At 41.9% G+C, this 21,305-nt stretch overlaps 1 protein-coding gene and 2 non-coding genes across 6 annotated transcripts in view; all 3 read left to right on the top strand.

Moving 5' to 3' along the window:
• Positions 1–21,305, top strand: part of LOC136837462 (endoplasmic reticulum membrane-associated RNA degradation protein-like) — a 334,200-nt gene that overhangs the window by 69,460 nt on the left and 243,435 nt on the right. For all 4 annotated transcript variants that reach the window (XM_067102242.1, XM_067102244.1, XM_067102243.1 and 1 more), the window contains exon 2: positions 6,183–6,359. In XM_067102242.1, the coding sequence (XP_066958343.1) occupies positions 6,191–6,359 (169 nt within the window). In that variant the 5' untranslated portion in view covers positions 6,183–6,190. The remainder of the gene's footprint in view (positions 1–6,182; positions 6,360–21,305) is intronic.
• On the top strand, positions 14,102–14,205 carry LOC136837786 (U6 spliceosomal RNA). The gene has a single exon (XR_010852771.1). It is a non-coding gene; the product is annotated as a U6 spliceosomal RNA (small nuclear RNA).
• On the top strand, positions 15,787–15,905 carry LOC136837784 (5S ribosomal RNA). The gene has a single exon (XR_010852770.1). It is a non-coding gene; the product is annotated as a 5S ribosomal RNA (ribosomal RNA).

Below are 21,305 nucleotides of genomic sequence, written 5' to 3' on the forward strand. Positions count from 1 at the left end.
ATTCCATTGTCTCTCGCGGGCCGGCGTCAGTCGGCCGCTATATAAACTGCCTGGATCTGTAATAAAGTAGTAGTAACTTTTACCTGCTCGTTTCTTTGACACCTTACAGATGCATATACTGTAAATTTTTGACAATAATAATGTACTGTATAGTTCATGTATATACAAATATCTTTAGCTTGGCATGCTAATGACACTACTGTCCTGTATAATTCAAAACTTTTAAAGAAAAGCTTACTGCAATTGCATAAGTAGTGGGAGGAGTTAATGTACATAGAATTTGGGTAGGGAAAACTGAATGTTATACTGTATTTAATTGACAGATCATTATTGTCGAATCCAGCAAGTGTCCTTGAGATTCATGCTACATTAATACATATCAATTTATATATTACACCTAAATAACCGCTCACTTTTCCATGAAAGCATCAAACATTTTTTACCTTCCATTTTCCATGAAACTCTCTTGCATAACATGGACTCAGTATAAAAAATAATTAACGTCAATACATTGTCCAGAGAAAATGAACACAAAGAACTTTGCATAATTAGGCTAGTTGCTCATGTTCGATTTCTTTGTAGCGATGTGATGGGAGTGGGTGGGGTTTAAGCATGTTTGAGTATGATCGGGGTGATTTTTGTCAGTTCTGATGTGATTAAGGGGGGATGGACAGAATTGGCTGAAGTCCAATGAACAATTACCGCTCCAACAAGACCATCAACCAAGTATGTCACAGATTTGTCTCATTCAGAACTGATAGTTTGTGCATGGGTTGTGTCATTGACGAAGCTTGAAGGACCAAAAATTTCTTTTATCAAAAGAGCTCATACAAGTACAGTACGATATGTGAATTTAGTGGATGGATGAATAATTCTGGAAAGAGGTCTTTAAGATGTATAAATTACAACCATGTTTTGGATTGTGAAAAACAAAGAGTATTCAGACAGGCACAAAAGAAATGTTGCTTATAAACACTATTTTAGAGGCTAAAGAGAATTGCCTTAACCCAACGAAAGAGATGGTTACTAAGAAGACAAACAACATACAAGCTTAATTTTGAAAGGAACTGTGAAAATCTGAGCCATTAAAAAATCAGGCAGTGGAGCAGATGTGTATCATCCCACTCTGTGGTACTTTGACCTCATGTTCCTTCAATATCCAACATCTTAGAGTGCATAAAACTTATATATACAGTAATGTCATTTTAGTGTTGCTATCCCTACAGTAAATAGTACAGTAATCATGCACGTATTATGAAAGACAGGAAAATTTTCCAATAAAATCAACAAATTCTGTTACAGATATAATAATTTTAACATATACATGCGTACTAAAAATAATTTAGTTCTTATTATAGCAAAACAGTGACAATCAGCCATGCCTCCCCCAAAAAAAAAGAAACCTTGCCACCTTTTAAAGATGTTGCATCAACTACATTCTTTCTTGCTGCAAAATTTATACTGTAGATATACAATGCTTAGCATAAATTTTCATCAAATTAGAAATCAAACTTTTGTTTCCTCATTAAAAGTTAGTTAGGTAAAATACTGTTTCAAACTATTTTATATTGATTAATGGATCTATGTTGGGTGCCTGATCAAGAGGCAAAAACAGTCATCGTCTTTATCCATTTCTTCAATGTTAAAGCTGTCATAGTTATGCCACATACCCATAAAAAAATTATGCACAACACTGCAAACCATCTGGTATGTGTAGTTGCTTATTTATAGGACTTCCAGATATTCTGAATTTTGCTAAAAGGATGCTAAGATTTCCTCAGTTATGTCTTGACAGTTAGACTCTCCTACACTTATGAACGAGTTATGTTCTGAACAGCTGTTAAGTAAGTTCAGCTTGGTATACGCAAAGTCAATACGGGTACGTACAGTACTAGTCATGTTTTTTCATACTAAAACCCAATACTAGTACTGTTACTGTATTTTATAGAGCATTTTATTAATACAAATGAGATATAAAACCTAACATTAAATAAATTATGATAATAATACAGCAAAGCACATGTACAGTGAACCCCCCCGTATTCGCGGGGGATGCTTACCACATACCCCCCCCCGGCAAATGGCTAAAATCTGCAAATACTTAAAACCCTTCTAAAAACACTTAGAACTGCCCATTTTGATAGTTTAAACACAAGAAAGACCCTGTAAACATGCTTATACCTGAGTATTTTAATAGTTTTATCACAAAAAGTGCATTTATTCATGAAAATTATATGAAAATACAGTAATTAGTGAATATTTCTCAGTGAAAAATACAGCGAATGGGCGAATTTTCCGTGAATAATGGCTAGATATGTTCCACAGAGAAACCCGCGAATGCGTGAGTCCGCAAATCATTAGAACGCAAATACGGGGGGTTTACTGTACAGTTTTCTTACCTTTGAAACTGGCGTCATAGGCATGTAAAGTCCCCGCTCAACTCACTCTCTGTAGAGAACATCCCGTTTTCTGCAGTGCCTTCTCGTCGACCTAAGGTCGATCGGAATATATATTTATCATCATAATTGTAAATGTATATATGTTGTCTTTCTAAACAATCATGTTTTATGTACAAGTAACGAGTTATTTACGTTATGTGTCAGACATTGTTTATCACTATGTTCTCTGTATGAACCTGTTCTGTTTTTATAAGAAATTAGTTTGACCTCAGGTCACTTGTAAATCTTTGTGCCAGCGGTCTCTGCTTGTTTTCATCAATAAACCAGCAGTACTTGTCTTCCTGCTCATTATTCCGCACCTCTCTCACAGGCTTGTCATGATGGATGATGAAAGGGGAGGGTGGTGTGGAATTAAAATGGTGGCGGGTCGTCAACGTCGTCTTCATTTTCTTCAATTTCTTTGGCAAGGATTTCTTCATCACTTTCCTCTTCATTTGGGGAGGAAGCAGTCATTGGAGGTGGGGAGGATCTTGAGGTTGAAGGCACTGGTTTAAAGAATTTGTCTATGGAAGTTTGTATTGTTTTCTTTTCTTTTCATCACATATGATACGATAACACTGGAAAGCATACATTTGGGTTCTGATTCTCAAAAATAATCAACACTTTCTAGAAGAGAAAATCCGTCGGCCATCCATTTTGTTTCGAGCTTCTTTAAGGGAACAAGTTCTTCTTTTTCATGTTGTTCTGGGTTTTGCATTTTTTCCAGTTCCATCAAATCCTCATTCGTCAGCTACTCTGATTGACTGCCAAACAGCTCTTGAAAGTCCTCTTCCCGTAAGTCAAGCTGTAACTTTTCACTCATGTCAGCGAGACTGGTAAGGATTCCCTTTTCCTCCTCATCTTGATTAAACCCTCTGAAGTCATTTATAAAGTGTGGGCGTAAGGGCTTCCCTACTCCACTCATGTTGATGTCGCTCACTTCACGCCAAGCAGTGTCAATATTTTTTACACAATTGTAAATGTTGTAACACTTCCAGAAGTTATGTAAGGTCACATTTGCATCCTTTATCTCCTTTAATGCTTGCCTATACATATGGCAAGTGCAGTATTTTTTGAAATTTGCTATTATGCCCTGATCCATTGCCTGAATTAGTGAAGTTGTGTTAGGGGGTAAATAAACAACTTGAACATCCGGATGAAAATCATCCAAATGCGGTGGGTGACCAAGGGCATTACCCAAAATTAAGAGAATCTTGAAAGAAATGTTATTCTCTCTGCAGTGCAGCTTGACATTGGGGATAAAGTGATGAAAAAACCAGTCCTCAAATACAACAAGAGTCACCCAGGCTTTCTTGTTGGGCGTCCAGATTATGGGTAGAAAATTTTTGTGATATTTTTCAGTGTCTGTGGATTTCCTGCACGTTAGATGAGGAGAGGTTTTAGCTTCACGTCTCCAGAACAATTGGTACCCAGTGGTAATGTTAGCCTATCCTTCACCGCCTTAAATCCTGGCATCGTCTTCTCTTTATGGCTGTGTACGTTTTTTCTGGCATTTTTTCCAGAACAGGCCTGTCTTGTCTACATTAAAAATTTGCTGAGGTGTATAACCTTCCATATCGATTATTTCCTTGAGCGTCTTGGGAAATTTTTCAGCTGCTGCTTTGTCGTTGCTCGCTGACTCACCACTTATGGACACATGATGCAAGTTAGCTCATTTTTTGAAGCAATGAAACCTTCCATGACTTGCAGCAAATGTTTCATCTTTAGCATTCTCGCCAGCCTTAGCCTTCAAGTCATCAAAAAGGCTTTTAGACTTTTCTTGAATGAGCATAAGGCTAAGTGGTACAGCCGACCCCCAGTATTCGTGGGGATGCGTACCACTACCCCGCGTGAATGGCTCAAATCTCTGAATACTTAAAACCCCTCTAAAAATGCTTATAACTGCCTATTTTGATAGTTCAAAGCACCAAAAAAACCTCTAAAAATGTTCGTACATGAATATTTTAATAGTTTTATCACAAAAAGTGCATTTAGTCACAAAATTGATGTGAAAATACACTAATTTGTGAATATTTCTATATGAAAAATGCTGCGAACAGGCGAATTTTCCGCAAATAATATGTGTATATGTTCCACAGAGAAATCCACGAATAGGTGAAGCCGCGAATCTGGAACCGCGAATAGGCAGGGGTCCACTGTACACATATGTCTCTCTGGTGTTCCATCCAGATACCCAAAAGTCTTATCATTTCTTCTACCACCCTCTCCCTTCTCTTATAGTTGTTGACTGCATTGGCACAGCACTTTTCACAAGTTCCGTAATTCTATCTTTGCTCTTCAAAGTTGTGCAGATAGTCGAGCAATTCATATTATAATGGCGCACTACGTCAACTATTTTTTCACCACTTTCTAACGTCTTTATTATTGTCACTTTAGTTTCCATTGAGATGGCTTACCACTTTTTAACACTACCACTTTCATCACTGGCCTTGCTCTTGCCATAAGCCATGATAGATAACTGAGCAGTAAATATTTAACGATAAAATCAGACGAATGAATCACTGCACAGGAGATAAAGTCTCGGCACTAGCATAGCTACAAAGAATCTGGGATGCTTAGCGGCGTCAGCTACAGTGCTGTTTGGAATTGATAGCAGCAGAAATTGTAGCTAAGTCGAGGCAGGCCCTCACAAGAAAATTTGCACTTGCAGGTCGCAGCCCGGAGCACTCCAAACAAAAATTGAGTTTGTGAGCACAGATGTTCATATCTCGGAAAGTTCTTAAGTTGAAAGTTCGTAAGTAGAGGAGCGCTTACACTGCTAACTTTAGACTGATTCATTTGTGCAGGCCAGACAGTCCCTTGAGTTAGCAGTCAATTTTTTGGAGGCTCCTTCCACTCTGATCACAATGTACATCTAGATTAAATGCCCATCCCTATGGAAGTTGAGTGTTTGAGGGCAGAGGCAAGGATGCTGGGATCGAGAGGCATCAAGCTGGTTGCTGGGCTGTTCCTGATACTGGAGCACTCTAAAGCATCAAGAAGTACTTATAACTTCACACAAGCTCAGAGGAGTGTTGTGGGAGAGCAAATATAGTGGAAAGATCAAAACAGTGCATGAGGCATACATAGCAACTAGTCTTTTCATAATAAAGCAGCCACTATTTATGGAAAATGTACCAAGTTACACAGTTGTGCACTCAAACTAAGGAAAAGGTTACATCTATACAACAAAACTCATGTATACAGTGAACCCCCCATAGTCGCGGGGGATGCGTCCCACACCCCCCCGCAAATAGCTAAAATCCGCAAATACTTAAAACCCCTCTAAAAACACTTGAAACTGCCCATTTTGATAGTTTAAACACAGAAAAACCCTGTAAAAATGCATATACCTGAGTATTTTAATAGTTTTATCACAAAAAGTGCATTTATTCATGAAAATTATATGAAAATACAGTAATTAGTGAATATTTCTCAGTGAAAAATACCACGAATGGGCGAATTTTCCGCGAATAATGGCTAGATATGTTCCACAGAGAAACCTGCGAATGCGTGAGTCTGCGAATCATGAGAATGCAAATATGGGGGGTTTACTGTACTGCTTTATTTTGTTTACTTTGTTCTAAAGCTATTTTCCAGGGTCTTTTTGCAACTAATATGGCTCCTAAAAGCATGTGTGAAATGAGCTGTATAATTTTATATAACACTAATGCAGATATTGTGACATATGTAAGATATTTACTGTACAACTAAGTAAAATTAGTTCATTTTTTCTATTTTCAGATGTAACAATGATTTCTCTGTCTGAAATAAAATGTCGCCCAACATTCTTGTCTGCAGACGTGAAAAATTTACTAGAGAAACCTGAGAAGTTTGTTGAAGACTTTTCAGACAACAGAGATTACTGGTTTACTTCTGGGTTGAAAATCAACTGGAAAAATGTTGAATATGCTTTGGATGGTATGAATTTCTTTGTGTTCAGATGGTGAACAAGCCTCTTCATATTTACCTATGCATATGACTCTCTATAAGGTTGGCTGATCAAGTGATAGGGAGCTTATGTCATTCTCCCTAGGAAATATCCTCCTGTCAGATTAGGGCCCTGTTTACTGCTTGATGAGTTGTCTTTTGCAACATATTTAATTTTATTTACTGGATAGTTTTCCTCTTAGTTGTTACCTATTACTGTATAATTTTTTTAACATACCTTTGTTTCAGGTACTTGTATTATGAAAAATTTCAAGTGTCCCTTCTAGAACCAGGTGCCACAACTAATTTTCAACATTTTACCTTTTACACAATCCAATTAAAGTAATTTCACAATCAGTATGATAGTTATTAAACCACAAGTCCCATTACTTTTACCTTTACTGTAGGGCACTTGATACTTTTCACTTTATATATTTCTTGTTATTGGTTAGTTTTACTCTTTCTAAATAATTTGGTTAAAAGATTTAAAAATTATTATTTGTCTCCATAAGGTAAAAGGGTTAAAAAGATATTTTGACTTTATAAAATAGTAATTTCTGAGCTCAGCCCCGTGTCAGCCGGTGAAATTCCATTCTAACTCGAATTTCTAGGTATAAATATTGCTAAATATACCAGAGAAAAAAGCTTTCAGGAATGCTGGAGTTACTACCCCCAGATCGAGCGTCTTCTAATGAAGACGTCAGTATAACCGAGGGTGAGTGAAAGAATCACAACCACAGAGCCACACTCGATAGACATCCCCATGTCAAGATCCCCGGGAAGAGCGAGGGGCCGTACCAGCGCCCACACTCACCCGCCTGCCATGCGGCGACTCCAGCGCCATCTGAACTCATTCCATTTCTAGCACTCGTTTTGATCGCTGTTTTGTTTGTGGCTTGTGTTTTTTTGGCGTGATTTGCCTTTGTTTCACCATGTCTTCAAGCACCTTTACTGTTTCCAAGTTAAGTACCATATTCTTGTGGGGTTTTTATGATAAGTTTGGCTGTTTTACACCGTATTTAGATATTATACGTGAATCTTGTTGGGACACTGCGGCGTCCCCTTGTCAGCCATGTCGACCACGAGGTTCGCTCGTCCAGCTTGTTCTGTTTGGGCTTCTCTTGGTCGGTTACATTATTTATCATTCCCCCCATAGGATTCATCCTGGTGGTCTTGCCTGGGTTGGGTCTTTGGGATATCCTCTAAAGTTAATTTCGTAGAACTTCCCATCATAGGAGTTCTTACATTTAGGGTTCCCGTAGTATTTTCTGCCTAGGTATCTCCCCAGGATGTTTTCCCCATTAATTATGGTCATTATAGATTTACTATTATGTTTGTGCTTGATGTCGTGTTTTATTATATTTAAATCTTATCATTATTACCGCGGGTGTCAGGTACAGTCCTATCTGTTTACTTCCTGTCGCTTTGTTGGTTAGGGTACGTGCCAAGCACAAGCCGATATCAATGTCTAGTGTATATGTTTAGTAATGGTTATTTAATTATTATTTCTGGTTAACATCCCTGTCCTAGCCCTGCCTAGTGCAAGGTTAGGCTTTCCTGGTAGCCTATTTGGCTTCCCTCTCTCCCTTGTACCTTGGGGTAGGTTAGGTGAGAGGAGGGGATCAGCAGTTCTGGAGAGGGAGGCTTCAACCTTCCGGACTCGCCACTGGTAGCTAACACAACCCTCCCCGAACCTCCCCCAAGAGGCGGCATGAGCCCCAAACCACGCCCCCTGGGCGGAGCTATCGGAGACGAGCGGGTTGACTCGGCAATAGTGGTCACATTTCTGAAGTTGACTTCGGCAGAGAAGGTTCTCCTCTTATCCCTCCCGCTGCTTACAACTTCGGTTTGCCGGTTCTCATTCCACTCCCAAATTATGGAGAGGCAAACTCTTACTTCCGTGGAGGTTCATCGGCTTAGCGAAGATTCCGAGGAGGAGGATGTAGGCAACAACAAAAAACGTCCACTATCGACGGCAGGAAGTGATATACCTTCTAATTCTGACATTGTTAATATGTTACTCCAACAGAATCAAACTCTCATGCAAATTATTCAGAAAGGGTAAGGTTTTAAATTTTGTTTACAACGAAAACGTCATATGGAAAGCAGCGGAATGGGACTCGTGACGTCATCAATGCAAATGGCGGCCCACATACGTAAGTTGTTGTTATTTTGAAAGGTTCGAGCAGCCATTTCCGAACATAGCGTAAGTAGCTTAAGCAATGCATGATTACAACTTTAAATTATAGGAGGAAACCAATTAAATGCTCTAGGGATAAAGAAACTTATTACTAGGTATACAAAACTAAGGGCTTGCCTGACACTCAAAAACCCGCAGCTTAATAGTAACTAGTAGTAGGCTAGACCACAGGTAAGTTAGGCCGTTTGGGTTCACAATTCCCACTTTCAACCTATCGACATTAGCCTAGGCACTGGGGGGCGATCTGCAAAGGACTACATATGAGGCAGGTCTAGATTATGTCAATAATAACAGAACTAAACCTAACATATTCACTTAAATAAGGTCCTGAATTAACCTAAGAGGGCTATTTGAGTCGTGAACCCCATTGCTTGACTTCAGCCTTCTAGGTCCGCTGCTGTCCATATTCATTAGACCTGTTGAACAAAAATTGAAATTGAATTATGGAAAATAAATCACTGATACAATAACACATTCATCTCGGCAGAAGTGGTTCACCTGCTAAGAAGAATGAGGGCCCCCCACCTACTAAGCGCTCGAGACGATCACCTGAGTTACCTGAAAGTGCAAATTTAAACCTCTTTTCCTTTTATAATAACGAAGATGAAAATGATTACGAGGATTTCAACCTTCTTACCTTCCATAAACCCATTCCTTCATATATTTCCACCAATTTCAAAGCTGAACCATCTTTTCACAGAGAAGGGAAAATTCTTTTGAACAACTCATTATTAGCTTTAACTTTCAGTGAAGGCCATAGTGATAATCTGGATAAATTCTTTGTTAGTAGTCAAAATAAGGAGTTCTCAGACTTTTTTAAATTGATCAATACTCCAAAGTTGAATTTCTGGCCTGAAGGTAAGATATTTGATGATAGCCACAAGAGGAAATTTTTCTATGACATAGAAAATATTAAGATGAGTATTTCCGCCTTTCAAGGGCATGCAGCACTGGCACACATAGTATATCCCTCTAAAGTAAATGACATTGAGTTCCTGTCCAAGATTATTATTGGTCCATTGAGAAGGAACATAGACTTAGTAAAAAATTTGATAAGGAATTTTAGAAGTAGAGCACTTCCTAGATACCTCAAGGAAGAGATGAGAGATCTCATAATCAAAGCAGACATTAGAGAAATTTGGAATATAACTGAAGACCAAAACTGCCATTGCTGCCTGCTTTCGTAAGGGTCCCCCTCAGAGGAGGGGCAGCAAACTTCAGGGGTAGGAGATTCAACTTTGGTGGCAGATTTCAGGGAAAAAGGTACAATTTCCCCAAAGGAGGGAAGTCCCAAAATAACTTTAGCTTTGGATTCAAGTCTCGGCCACTTAGAAGAGGTAATAGGCGAGGTGAGTTCAGGGGAGATTCCAAAATGGACAAGCGAATAATTCAGGAGCCAAAGAAAAGAAAGACAAATAAATTTTTCTCCATCCAAGAAATTGAGCCATGCTCAGCACCAGTTTTTAATGCACCAGTGCACAATAAGCAACTCGGCACCAGACCAAGATGTTTACTCAGCTCCAGACCATGAGTTTTACTCAGCACCAGACCATGAGTTTTACTCCGCACCAGTTGATAACGAGTTTCACTCCGCACCAGTTGTTAATGAGCTTTGCTCAGCACCAGATAATAACGAGCTTTGCTCAGCACCAGACCACCATGACATTGGGCCAAATGCTTTAAAAAAGGATGGAAGACAAGAGACCTTGCCGCCTGGGCCCTCAAACTCAATGTATAACTCCTCCCAGACCCCCCCAGAAAACAGGATAGGTAAGTCACTACAAATGAATATTAATAGTTGGAGAAAGCTTCCTAATGCCACTTTTGCTTGTAAAATTATCAGTGAAGGGGTGAGAATTCCATTTAATAATAAACTAAAAGCCCAGAGATCATTAAAAAGGGTAGGTAAAAATAGATTTTATTCAGCTAACAAGCGGCAAATTTTGGAAACAGAATGTGATAGACTGTTAAAACTAGGAGTCATAGAGCAGATCCCCAGAACTTCCTTTTACTACTCCAATCACATATTCTATAAATTAAAACCAGACGGAACAGTACGACTAATCTTTGACATGAATGTGCTTAACACCATGATAAGAAAACCTTCCTTTACCATGCTCAAGGCAATATTTCCCTATCTACATCTAAACTCTTGGGCCTGCAAACTAGACCTAAAAGATGCTTATTGGCACATTCCATTACATACAAGTAGCCAGAAATTTCTAACCTTTAAACTAGGTAAAAGGAAGTTCAAATGGACTGTGGTACCCTTCGGACTAAAGACAGCGCCTTATATTTTTCAAAGATAATGTACACGGTGATCAAGTACATTAGAACTACACATAACATCCTAATATTCAACTATCTTGATGACATTCTTATATTAGCAAAAGATTATCTCACATGTAAAAATCACATTCAGCTGGTCATTAGGATCTTATCAGACTTAGGATGGAATATCTCTTTTAGAAATCCACAATTGAACCAACTCAAAGAATTGAATTTTTAGGGGTGCATTACAATCTGGTTAAGAAAACCATGAAACCCATTCAGAAAAACATAGAGAAGTGTATCAAATTGGCCAAAGCTTTCTCCAACTCTGTTAAATCTGACCTTCATTCATATCAGATGTTAATTGGAGCATTAAATTTCAGTGCTTCCTATACAAGCTGGGGAAGGTTCCATCTTAAATATCTCCACAGATACCACAGTTATTTTAATTCAGGATACAAAATCATTCCACACTCCTTCAAAAAATACCTAAAGCCCTGGGAACAGAGACAACTGTACAGAGAGATTAACATTCCAAAAACAGAAATAGATGCAGAACTTTTCACAGATGCTTCCAACCAGGGTTGGGGAGGAGCATTAGTAATAGCAGGTAAAATATACTCAATAAATGGAACTTGGACACATGAAGAATCCTCCCTTCATATTAATGTAAAAGAGTTATTAGCTTGCTTTTATTCTATGGAACACTTCAGTACAAGGTTATACAATAAAGTAGTTTTAATACATGTTGATTCAAAGGTTACTAATAGTTGGCTAAGGAAGCAGGGTAGTATCAGAAACAAGTTAGCTCATGAACTCTTAAGGAAAATACTAGGCATTATAAAGGTTTACAACATACAGATAAATTCCATATGGATCAGGGAGTAAGTAACACCATTGCAGACTCACTTTCCAGAGACCTGGGATCCATTCACACAGAAACTTGCCTCAGTGACAGTTTATTCACCTTAATATGTTCAGACTTCATTTTCACCCCGGAAATAGATCTATTTTCAAATGGCTTCAACACAAAGTGCAAAAAGTTTTGTTCATCTCTTCCCAATCAAGAAGCCATCAGCAATAATGCACTTGCGATTAGCTGGAAGGGATCAACACCTCTCTATGCCTTTCCTCCAGGATTCTTACTACACAAAGTAGCCTTTAAAATCTATAAGGAATGCAATAATAACATGCTTTTATGTACCATATCGCAGGGGACAGAACCATGGATTCCATTAGTGAGGTCAGTCTCGAAGCAGCACAAACGATATACTGTGAAGATCGAAGACTACCAGATAGTTCTCAGGGATTGTATCTCACCCTCAGCAAAGCTCCAATCAACTTTGATCGCCTTCAAAATTTAAAGGACCAGCTCCCAAATGTCTTTCCTCCCGAGGTTTGCTCCAAAATTACTATCAGCTTGAGGGACAGCTCCATGCACAAGTATGAAAACCTATATAATATTTTTAAAAGCTTCATTCACAAAAAGTATGGAAGGGACAACAAATTTCCCCTGTTAGCAATTATTCTATTTGTTCATGAGACTTACCTGCCAGATATATATATAGCTGTATTCTCCGAAGGTCCGACAGAATTTCAAATTTCGCGGCACACGCAGTGGCCGGTCAGGTGGTTAGTACCCATTCCGCCGCTGGGAGGCGGGTATCAGGAACCATTCCCATTTTCTATTCAGATTTTCTCTGTCGCCGGACTGTCAACACCTGTTGTCAGTTCCTCCGCCTTTGGATTTCGAAATTTGTTGTCACTTAAGTATTTTGGTTGTTTTTGGTATTCGACTGGATCTGTGACTTGCATACGCTCTTTGTGGACCGTTTTTGATTTTGCTTTTGACTTTTCTTATAATTAAGATGTCTTACCTCTAGCTATCGAGTCTGTAGCTTGGGTGAATGTAAGGTGAGGCTATCGAAGACTTTGATAGTTCCTCACTCTTTATGTATGATATGTAAGGGTGTTCAATGCTCTATGATAATCGGTAATGAATGTGTGGGATTGTCTGAGGGTGAGTGGAAGAATATGAAGCCTATATGCTTAAATTGGAGCGTGATAGGCTGAGGAATCTTCCTCCTAGAGTGCATCCTTAGTTGGACAGTCAGGGTTTTCTCCTACTAGTAACCCTGTAGTAATTTATTATTAACCCTGTAGTTTGTTGCTGCAGAAGGTAATTCCCTGGCTCTCGTGTGGAGTCAATGCGTGCTCTTGAAACTAAAGTGAATGCAATTCAAACGCATAGTGTTTGTGCTAGTGCCCCTAGTGTTGTGGAGGGGGCGTCAGATCGGCCCTATAATGCCTCTAGGCCTGGACCTCTGTCGAACTCCCAGGACCAGGGAGGGGGCATGTCGAAAGCCGCATGAGGGTTACGGGGGCTTCCCACCGATCTGGCGTCCCTTCGGCAGGTCCTGATGACGCTACCCAGGCTGCCATGGATCGTGCTCAGGCACGCATCCTGAAGGATTGCTTCTCGTCCTCCGACACGTCCTCCCCGCCACGGGGTTGGAGCTCTCGGTTGGACTCTCGCCCTCTTAAGAGAAGCTTAGAGGAGAGGACGCTTCACGTCCTCTTCCTCTAGACGTTTGTACTCTTCCCCGAAAGTTGCGTGGATATTCCTCTACAGAAGAGAATAAAGTGTTTTTCGAATGATCACTCTACTCGACCCCTGTCGCGCTAAGGCAAGGGCTAGAGCTTCTTCCCTGTGGAAGGAAGTATACGTCTCTCGCCCCCTTTCCTTCTCTCAGGTTCAGCCCTTCTCCCGAGAGAGTGGCTTCTCCAACGCGTAAGATTTTGTTGGGTTTGCAACAACAGCTGGATGCTCTCATGAACCTTTCAAGATTCGTATCTGCCTGTTAAGAGGTACAGACTTTCACCTTCGTCTCCCGCTTCGGGAACGATACAGAGCGTCTGTCGTCTAGAGAGTGTTTAGTGGCTTCCTATTCGTCTTCCCCGAGTTGAGGTGTTGGCCTTTTCTCTTGTCTCGCGCCAGGAGCGCGTCTTGCTCTTCGTGCGCTTCTCACGCTTCACGCGCTCCTCACCTTGACGCTCGGCGCGCGCCTAGCCATGACGCTTCGGGCGCGCCACGCTGTGACTCTCTTCTAGTACTTGCCACGGAGCCTCTCGCGCGTCACGTCATGACGCCCCGCGCTCGCTTCGCCATATAGCTTCAAGTCTTGTGTTGACACCGCTCCAGTTGTTCATCATGTCGCACAACTACCCGCTTCAACATCTGATGTCCTTCTTAATTTAGCCAGTACTTGCTTCGGCAGTACATATACTAATTGGAACGATACAGAGAAGATTAGCATGGCTCTTGCGCAAGGATGACACGCTAATCGTGAAGCGTTCCACATTTTTTATGTTTACTATACGTACTCTAGTTGACGACTTCTTCGTTCGCGGTAGTTCCCGCTTACGTATCGGCGAATCGGAACTACTTTCACCACTCACTCAAGACCCTCCAGCTGCGGAAGAACATCCTCTTTCGTCACAGCCTTTGTATGAAGAGAAACTTCTTTCGTCTTCTTCTTCCTCTGATTATCAGACTCTGGCTTTTTTCTTAAGGATCTGTTTCCTGAGACTTTTCAACCGTCGGCTCCTCTCTCTCCACCTTCGCAGTTGTCTTTGTCTTAAGGGGAGCGTTTGACGAAAAAATCGGAAATGAAATTTTCTGGGATATTTTATATATGGCATCATACATATCCTGACTTCTTCTCAGAAAGTTTTATTTAAAAGTTCGCCACAGTTAGAAGTTATAAACAAAACAGTATCCTATCATAGTCAAATTACATTTTTCATAATATGAAAAATGTAATTATATAATTATATTATAATTGTATTATATTATGATTGTAATAATATTATATAATTGTAGTTATATTATATTATAATTATATTATAATGTAATGATATTGTCAGTATATCGGTGGTAATTTCCTTTTAGCTATGAAATAATATCTAATGCGATCTATGGCAACCCTGTGGACATAGTACGCATCAGCGAAAGACAGGAATGCCGCAGGGCAGTCAGTAGCAGCTCAGTAGAGCTTGACTTGACTAGTAAAACGTCACGCTGGCCAACCTCAGCCGTGTTTTGACACTCGCTTCATTTAGCGAAGTTATATTACTTTGCAGGTCTATTTTTTGGCTTTTCATTATGTCATAAAAACATCAAACTGTGTAACGGCAAGCAAATAAATACACAGAGAAGCAAAAAATATCGTTTTTCTCAAAACTAAAGTTATCGACATTCATACTGCATCTCCTTCATAACGCTTGCACCGATCTCAGATACAAAAAGTAAACGAAAGCTAAATGTTTGCATAACAAAGGGGCTTCCATGGGAAGCAACACGAGACCCGCACCACGAGAAAGAGTTTTTTTCCCGAAGGAATGTCACTTCCAAGAGAGGTAGCAAGTGACTCCCTTCATCTCCAGACTCCCTTTGCAACCAGGCTTCATTTTGCACAAGCCTGGAAAGAGTGAGGGGCAGACGTTTGGTCCCTCCTACTGTTTGAGAGAGGTTACTTGATTCCCTTCCTGTCTCCTCTTTTGTTTTTGTTTCCCAACTGCCTTCCTGTCAAACAGAAAATTGTTTGACCTGCTCGAACAGATGTTCGAGCGGAGAGCAGTGGAACAGATATTGGACTCGGTGTTCCCCGGGATTTTACTACAGATTGTTTCTAGTCCCGAAACTTTCAGTAGGCTGGAGACCCGTCTTGGACGTCAACAGGTCGAACAACTTGGTCCGGAAGGAAAAGTTCAAGATGGAGACCTCGCAGTCAATACTAGGAGCCCTTCATCCCGGGGATTGGATGGTATCTTTGGATCTCCAAGATACTTATCTTCACGCCCCAATTCATCCACGTTCGGTGAAGTATCTCAGGTTGTCTTGGGGGACTAGACGTACCAGTTCAGGGCTCTCTGCTTTGGACTCTGCACAACGGCCATACCACGTTGAAAACACCGCTTCTCGTCCGATCAGCGAAGTTAAGCAACGTTGGGTCTGGTCAGTACTTGGATGGTTGACCGCCTGGGAACACCATATGCTGTTGGCGTCACATTTTGCTCCGAGGGTGTTTACACGTCTCATGAAAAACGTTGCGATGCAGTTGCATCTGTCGCACGTCAGGATCTCACTCTACTTGGACGACTGGTTGATTCGAGCGTCGTCGAAGCGAAGGTATCTGGAGGACCTTCAGTTGACTCTGCAACTCGTGAAGTCCCTGGGACTTCTGGTCTGTGGAGAAGTCGCAGCTGATCCCCTCACTGTCCATTGTGTCTGGGAATTCAGATCTATTCAGCGGCTTTTATAGCGTCTCCGTCGCAAGAACGGCAACTTCTATGTACGAAAAAGTTTCGGCCTTCTTGGAAAAGGAAACATGCTAGGTGAAGGAAGGAATGAGTCTGCTGGGGACCATTTCCTCGCTGGAGAAGTTTGTTTTCTGGGGAGTCTGCATCTCAGGCCTCTTCAGTTCTTTTTGTTGGAGAACTGACAAAGCAAGGAAGACTTGAAAGAGGAATTGAGAATTCTTCCTTATATAAAGAGGATCTGTGGTGGTGGCTCGATCCAACGGAATTGCAGAAAGGGATCTCCCTCAAGCTTCTGAACCCCAACCTAGTGTTGTTTTTTCCGACGGGTCGTCAACAGGTTGGGGGGCAACACTAGAGGGAGAGAAAGTGTTAGGAACCTGGAGAGAGGAACAGGTGTCCTGGCACATCGACTTCAAAGATTTGGCGGCTATCTTTTAGCTCGCCAATTCTTCGAGGTCCAAGTTTGCAATCGTGTAGTTCTAGCAAACTCGGACAATACTTGTTCCCTGTTCAGCCTTGCAAGAGAGATTATTCTTTGAGCCTATGCTCGCAACATTTCGATTCTCACAAGTTTTGTGGCAGAGGTCGAAAATGTTCGAGCAGACCTGCTCTGTTGGCACCATCAACTCCTGCCGAAGGAATGGACCCTTCATCAGGAGGTTTGCCAAGATTTTTGGAAATTTTGGGGTCGCCATCTTGTGGATATTTTCACGACCTCAAGAACAGCGAGGCTCCCTCTGTAAAGCTCATCTGTACTCGACCTTGGGGCAGCTGCGATAGTTGCTCTTCCTGGGATTGGACGGGAATAGATGTTTACGCCTTTTCCCCGTTCTAAATTCTGGGAGAAGTCATACGCAAGTTCGCGGCCTCACAAGGGACGAGGATGACTCTCATCCCCATGTTTTGGCCTTCAGAACCACTGGTTCTCGGAGTTTCTCTTCTGGTTGGTAGACGTTCCGAGGACCCTTCCTATGAGAGCAGACCTGCTCATACAAACCCACTTCACGAGATATCTTTGAATCTCCCCGCTCTGAACCTGACTGCTTTCAGACTATCGAAACTTGGTCAGAGCGAAGGGGTTTTTTTCTGGCCAGGTGGCACGGGCCATCGCTAGAGCCAGAAGTTCTTCATCTAAAGGATATATCTAGCGAAGTGAGCAACCTTCAAGGGTTGGTGTAGAAAGAAGGGCTTTTCCTCTTCCTCTATCACTGTGAGCCAGGTTGCGGATTTTCTCCTTTACTTAAGAGAAAAACTCGATATAGCAGTTCCGACTATCAAGTGTTATCGGAGCATGCTTTCGATTGTATTCAGACACAGAGGATTAGCTTTGTCTGACAATAAGGACCTCCACGATCTTACGAGCTCTTTCAAGACGTCCAAGGTTCCTCAGCTGATTTCCCCTGCTTGGAACTTGGACGTAATGCTCAAGTTTTTGATGTTTAGTCCTTTTGAGCCTCTCCACTCTGCATCTCTTAAGGATGTTACTCGAAACGGCATTCCTCGCGGCGAAGAGAGTGAGAGAAGTTCGAGGCCGTCATGTGGGCTTCAAGGAACACAATGCTGTCTATTCTTTAAGCCCTAAGTTCTTGGCTAAGAATGATAGGTCTTCTAACCCTTGGCCTAGACACTTTGAAATTAAAGGTTTAGCAGACCTTATTGGACAGGAACCTGAGGGAGTTCTATGTCCAGTTAGAGCTCTCAAGTACTACCTTAAAAGAACACAGGACACTCGTGGTCCATTGGATGTTTTATGGTGTTCTGTGAGGCAACCAGTTAAACCTATGTCGAAGAATGCACTGGCTTTCTTCATTAGGGACGTCATTAAGGACGCACACTCTAGTTGTGACGACTCCAACTTCAAGTTGTTGAGAGTTAACGCTCACGAGGTGAGGGCAGTTGCTACCTCCATGGCGTTCAAGAAAAATATGGTACTCAGTGACATTTTTAGTGCCACATTTTGGCGAAGTCAATTCGGTGTTTGCCTCACACTCTTGGCAAGATGTTTAGGTAGCATACGAAATTGCTTTTTCGCTGGGACCATACATTGCTGCTTCAGCAACCTTGGGGACAAGGGTAACTCTGATCCTACCCCCTTTTTAATTGTGTTTTTTGTGGTTGTTGGGTCGACTACTGGAGGCAGTCTTCCCAATCCTTTGCAAACTAACGCTTTAGGTGTTGGTTAGGTGGTTAGTAATGCTCTTTTGTCCTCTTTGTATGGGCTATGATCTAGTCACATTGTGGTCACGCCCCCGTTGACAGATCATCTAGAAGTCGCCAGCTATATAGGTCACTACCTCGCTGGGGTCTCTAGTAAAGCAGAAGCAGACTAGAGTGACAGTAACCACTCAGTCAGCTACGCTATCAGATAAGGAACCAAAATAATTTTACCAATAATTGGTTTTTCCCTATTTCTTGGCTGTCTCTACCCCCTCCAAAGGTGGTATTCAGCTATATATATATCTGGCAGGTAAGTCTCATGAACAAAATGATATTTTAATGATAAAATAAAGTTTGTTCATACTTACCTGGCAGATATATATTTTATATTGCCCTCCCTCCTCCCCTCAGGAGACAGTGGCGTTAGAAAATCTGAATAGAAAATGGGAATGGTTCCTGATACCCGCCTCCCAGCGGCGGGAATGGGTACTAACCACCTGACCGGCCACTGCGTGTGCCGCGAAATTTGAAATTCTGTCGGACCTTCGGAGAATACAGCTATATATATATCTGCCAGGTAAGTATGAACAAACTTTATTTTATCATTAAAATATCATTTTTTCAATCACCTTATAGACAAGGACTGTCTTACAACACCCTGAAGAGCTACAGAGCAGCTTTAGGTCCTATCTTGTCAGGATATTTCCCAGGTTACTGCCTTGCAGAAGACAAATATGTCAAAGCAATGATATCGGGGTTAATAGAAGGAAGCCTAGCAACACTCACCAGTTCCCTGGCTGGGACCTAGACAAAGTAATCTCCTTCCTCAACACTACAAGGGATGACTCTGTCCTACTACTGACACAGAAAACCTTATTTTTAGTAGCCTTAGCTTGCCCTCTAAGAGCAAATCAATTTAACAATCTCTGCATTTCCAGGAGCACCTTCACCCCAGAACACATTGTCTTACGGAACCACCCTTCCTTCATGGCCAAAAACCAAAAGAACAACTATACGCCAATAGAGATCAGCTTTAGGAAGCTTCCTAACAGACCAAAAATATGTCTAGTCAGACAATTGAACTTTTATCTGGTATACACAAACAAAGTCTGTATGGAAAGAAACATAGACAGAAAAGACCACATATGGCTAGATGAACACTTCAAGATCATGACTTTACAAAAGATGAGACAACTTTTTAGGGAGTGCATTTTCAAAGCCGACCCAAATGCAACGAAACAGTCTACTAATTTCCACTCAATAAGGGGTCAAGCTTCATCAAGACTGCTATATCAGGGTATATCTATGCAAGAAATTATGTCCAGAATGAATTGGAGAAGCGACTCAGTCTTCAGCTCGTACTATGCTCTCCTCGGCTTGCAGGGGGCTTTTGATGCAGTAGTCGCTGGACTTCATCTTCAAGCCCCCTGAAGCATCTGTCTAGCTACCAGTGGCGAGTCCGGAAGGTTGAAGCCTCCCTCTCCAGAACGGTAAGTTTACTTGTGAACGGAGGTTCTGGAGTGGGAGGCGAGACCTTCCGGACTCAAAGTCTGGGTCACCCTCCAACCCTACCCCCGTGAGCCGAGGAGACCACGTACCAGGAGGTTATATATACAAGAATATATACATACAATCACTACTTTTCCACAGAAAACAAACTAACTGCAGAATTTTCAATGTATATATCAACCGAAACAGCACAAGAAGATTGACCTTACTAGTAAAAAGACCTTTTTGATCAACAAATTTGCACCTTCACAGTAATTCCTTCATATCTTGAACAGCCTAAGGTAAGCTCAACCACTTCTGCGTTATTTTTGTTCTATTACAACTTCAAAAATGTGACCACTATTGCCGAGGGGGCGTGGTTTGGGGCTCATGCCGCCTCTGGGGGGTGTTCGGGGAGGGTTGTGTTAGCTACCAGTGGCGAGTCCGGAAGGTCTCGCCTCCCACTCCAGAACCTCCGTTCACAAGTAAACTTACCGATGGAGGGAGTTTCTGTTGTTGTTCCGTCCACCAACCGTTGTTTGGGTGGTGGAGTGAGACCCCATTGTCCTCCCCCTTCCTTTCGGAGGGGTAGAGGTTTTTCCCTTGGGTGTGTCTCCTCCACGCTATTTTAGCATTCCCTTACCTTACGGTTCTGGCTGGCCTTCGACACAGGAATTTCTCTCCCTGTTGGTTCTACATCCCTCCCTTTCATTCTCCCCTTCGTTTTTTATAGACTGCGTCTATTACAAGGTGTCAGCGTGGGGGTCGTAGGCTACTTCCTTTTCCCTTCCTGTTAAGGGCAGGCCTAGAGCTCTCCCTACTTGGGTATTACCTTACCTAGTACGGCTTGCGATTTCAGTTGAGATGGGTACATGTCTTCCCTAGTCTCCTGTTTTCCTCTTCTCTGGTCTAAGCCCTTCCTTACTTAGCTTTTCTCCCTTCCCTAGCCTACCCTAAGTCAACTCCTTGTCATCTATCATGGTGTGACATCGGTCCCCGATGTTCACCCCGAGTGCTTGGGTCCTCCCTGGTGGAGGGATTCGCTCCCTCCCAGGGATGGTTCCTGGTGACAACCGTCTTGACTTTATGTTTCGTTTACCCACTCTCCTCGGATTGAGTGGGTTTTCGAACATTTTCAGGGTTGCCCTTCCCCCTCCCATCATCTCCGGTCCTCCCTTTGCCTCCCGCATTCGCCTCGGCGTCTGGGTCATTCTAGTCGGAATTGATTGGCGCGTACACCTGCCCATGTGGGTCCAGTTGTGTTTTGCCTCTTCCTTCTTGTGTACTCTAGCGGTAGAGGCTTGGGATCTCCGGTAGTGATGGTACCGGACTTCGGGGGACTCTACCTCATATGTGGCGTTGTTAACTGGTTTCTTTACCACCCTCTATGTGTATACACTTGTTACTGGTCCCCGGTGGCTTAACCCTGCCGTCGGGTTGATATGTTTGCTTTAATCTTATATCAGAGTCCGGTGATCCTTCCCTTGGGTTCCGCCGGT

The sequence above is a fragment of the Macrobrachium rosenbergii genome, chromosome 59, assembly GCF_040412425.1.
Source record: "Macrobrachium rosenbergii isolate ZJJX-2024 chromosome 59, ASM4041242v1, whole genome shotgun sequence".
In the NCBI taxonomy this organism is placed as follows: domain Eukaryota; kingdom Metazoa; phylum Arthropoda; class Malacostraca; order Decapoda; family Palaemonidae; genus Macrobrachium; species Macrobrachium rosenbergii.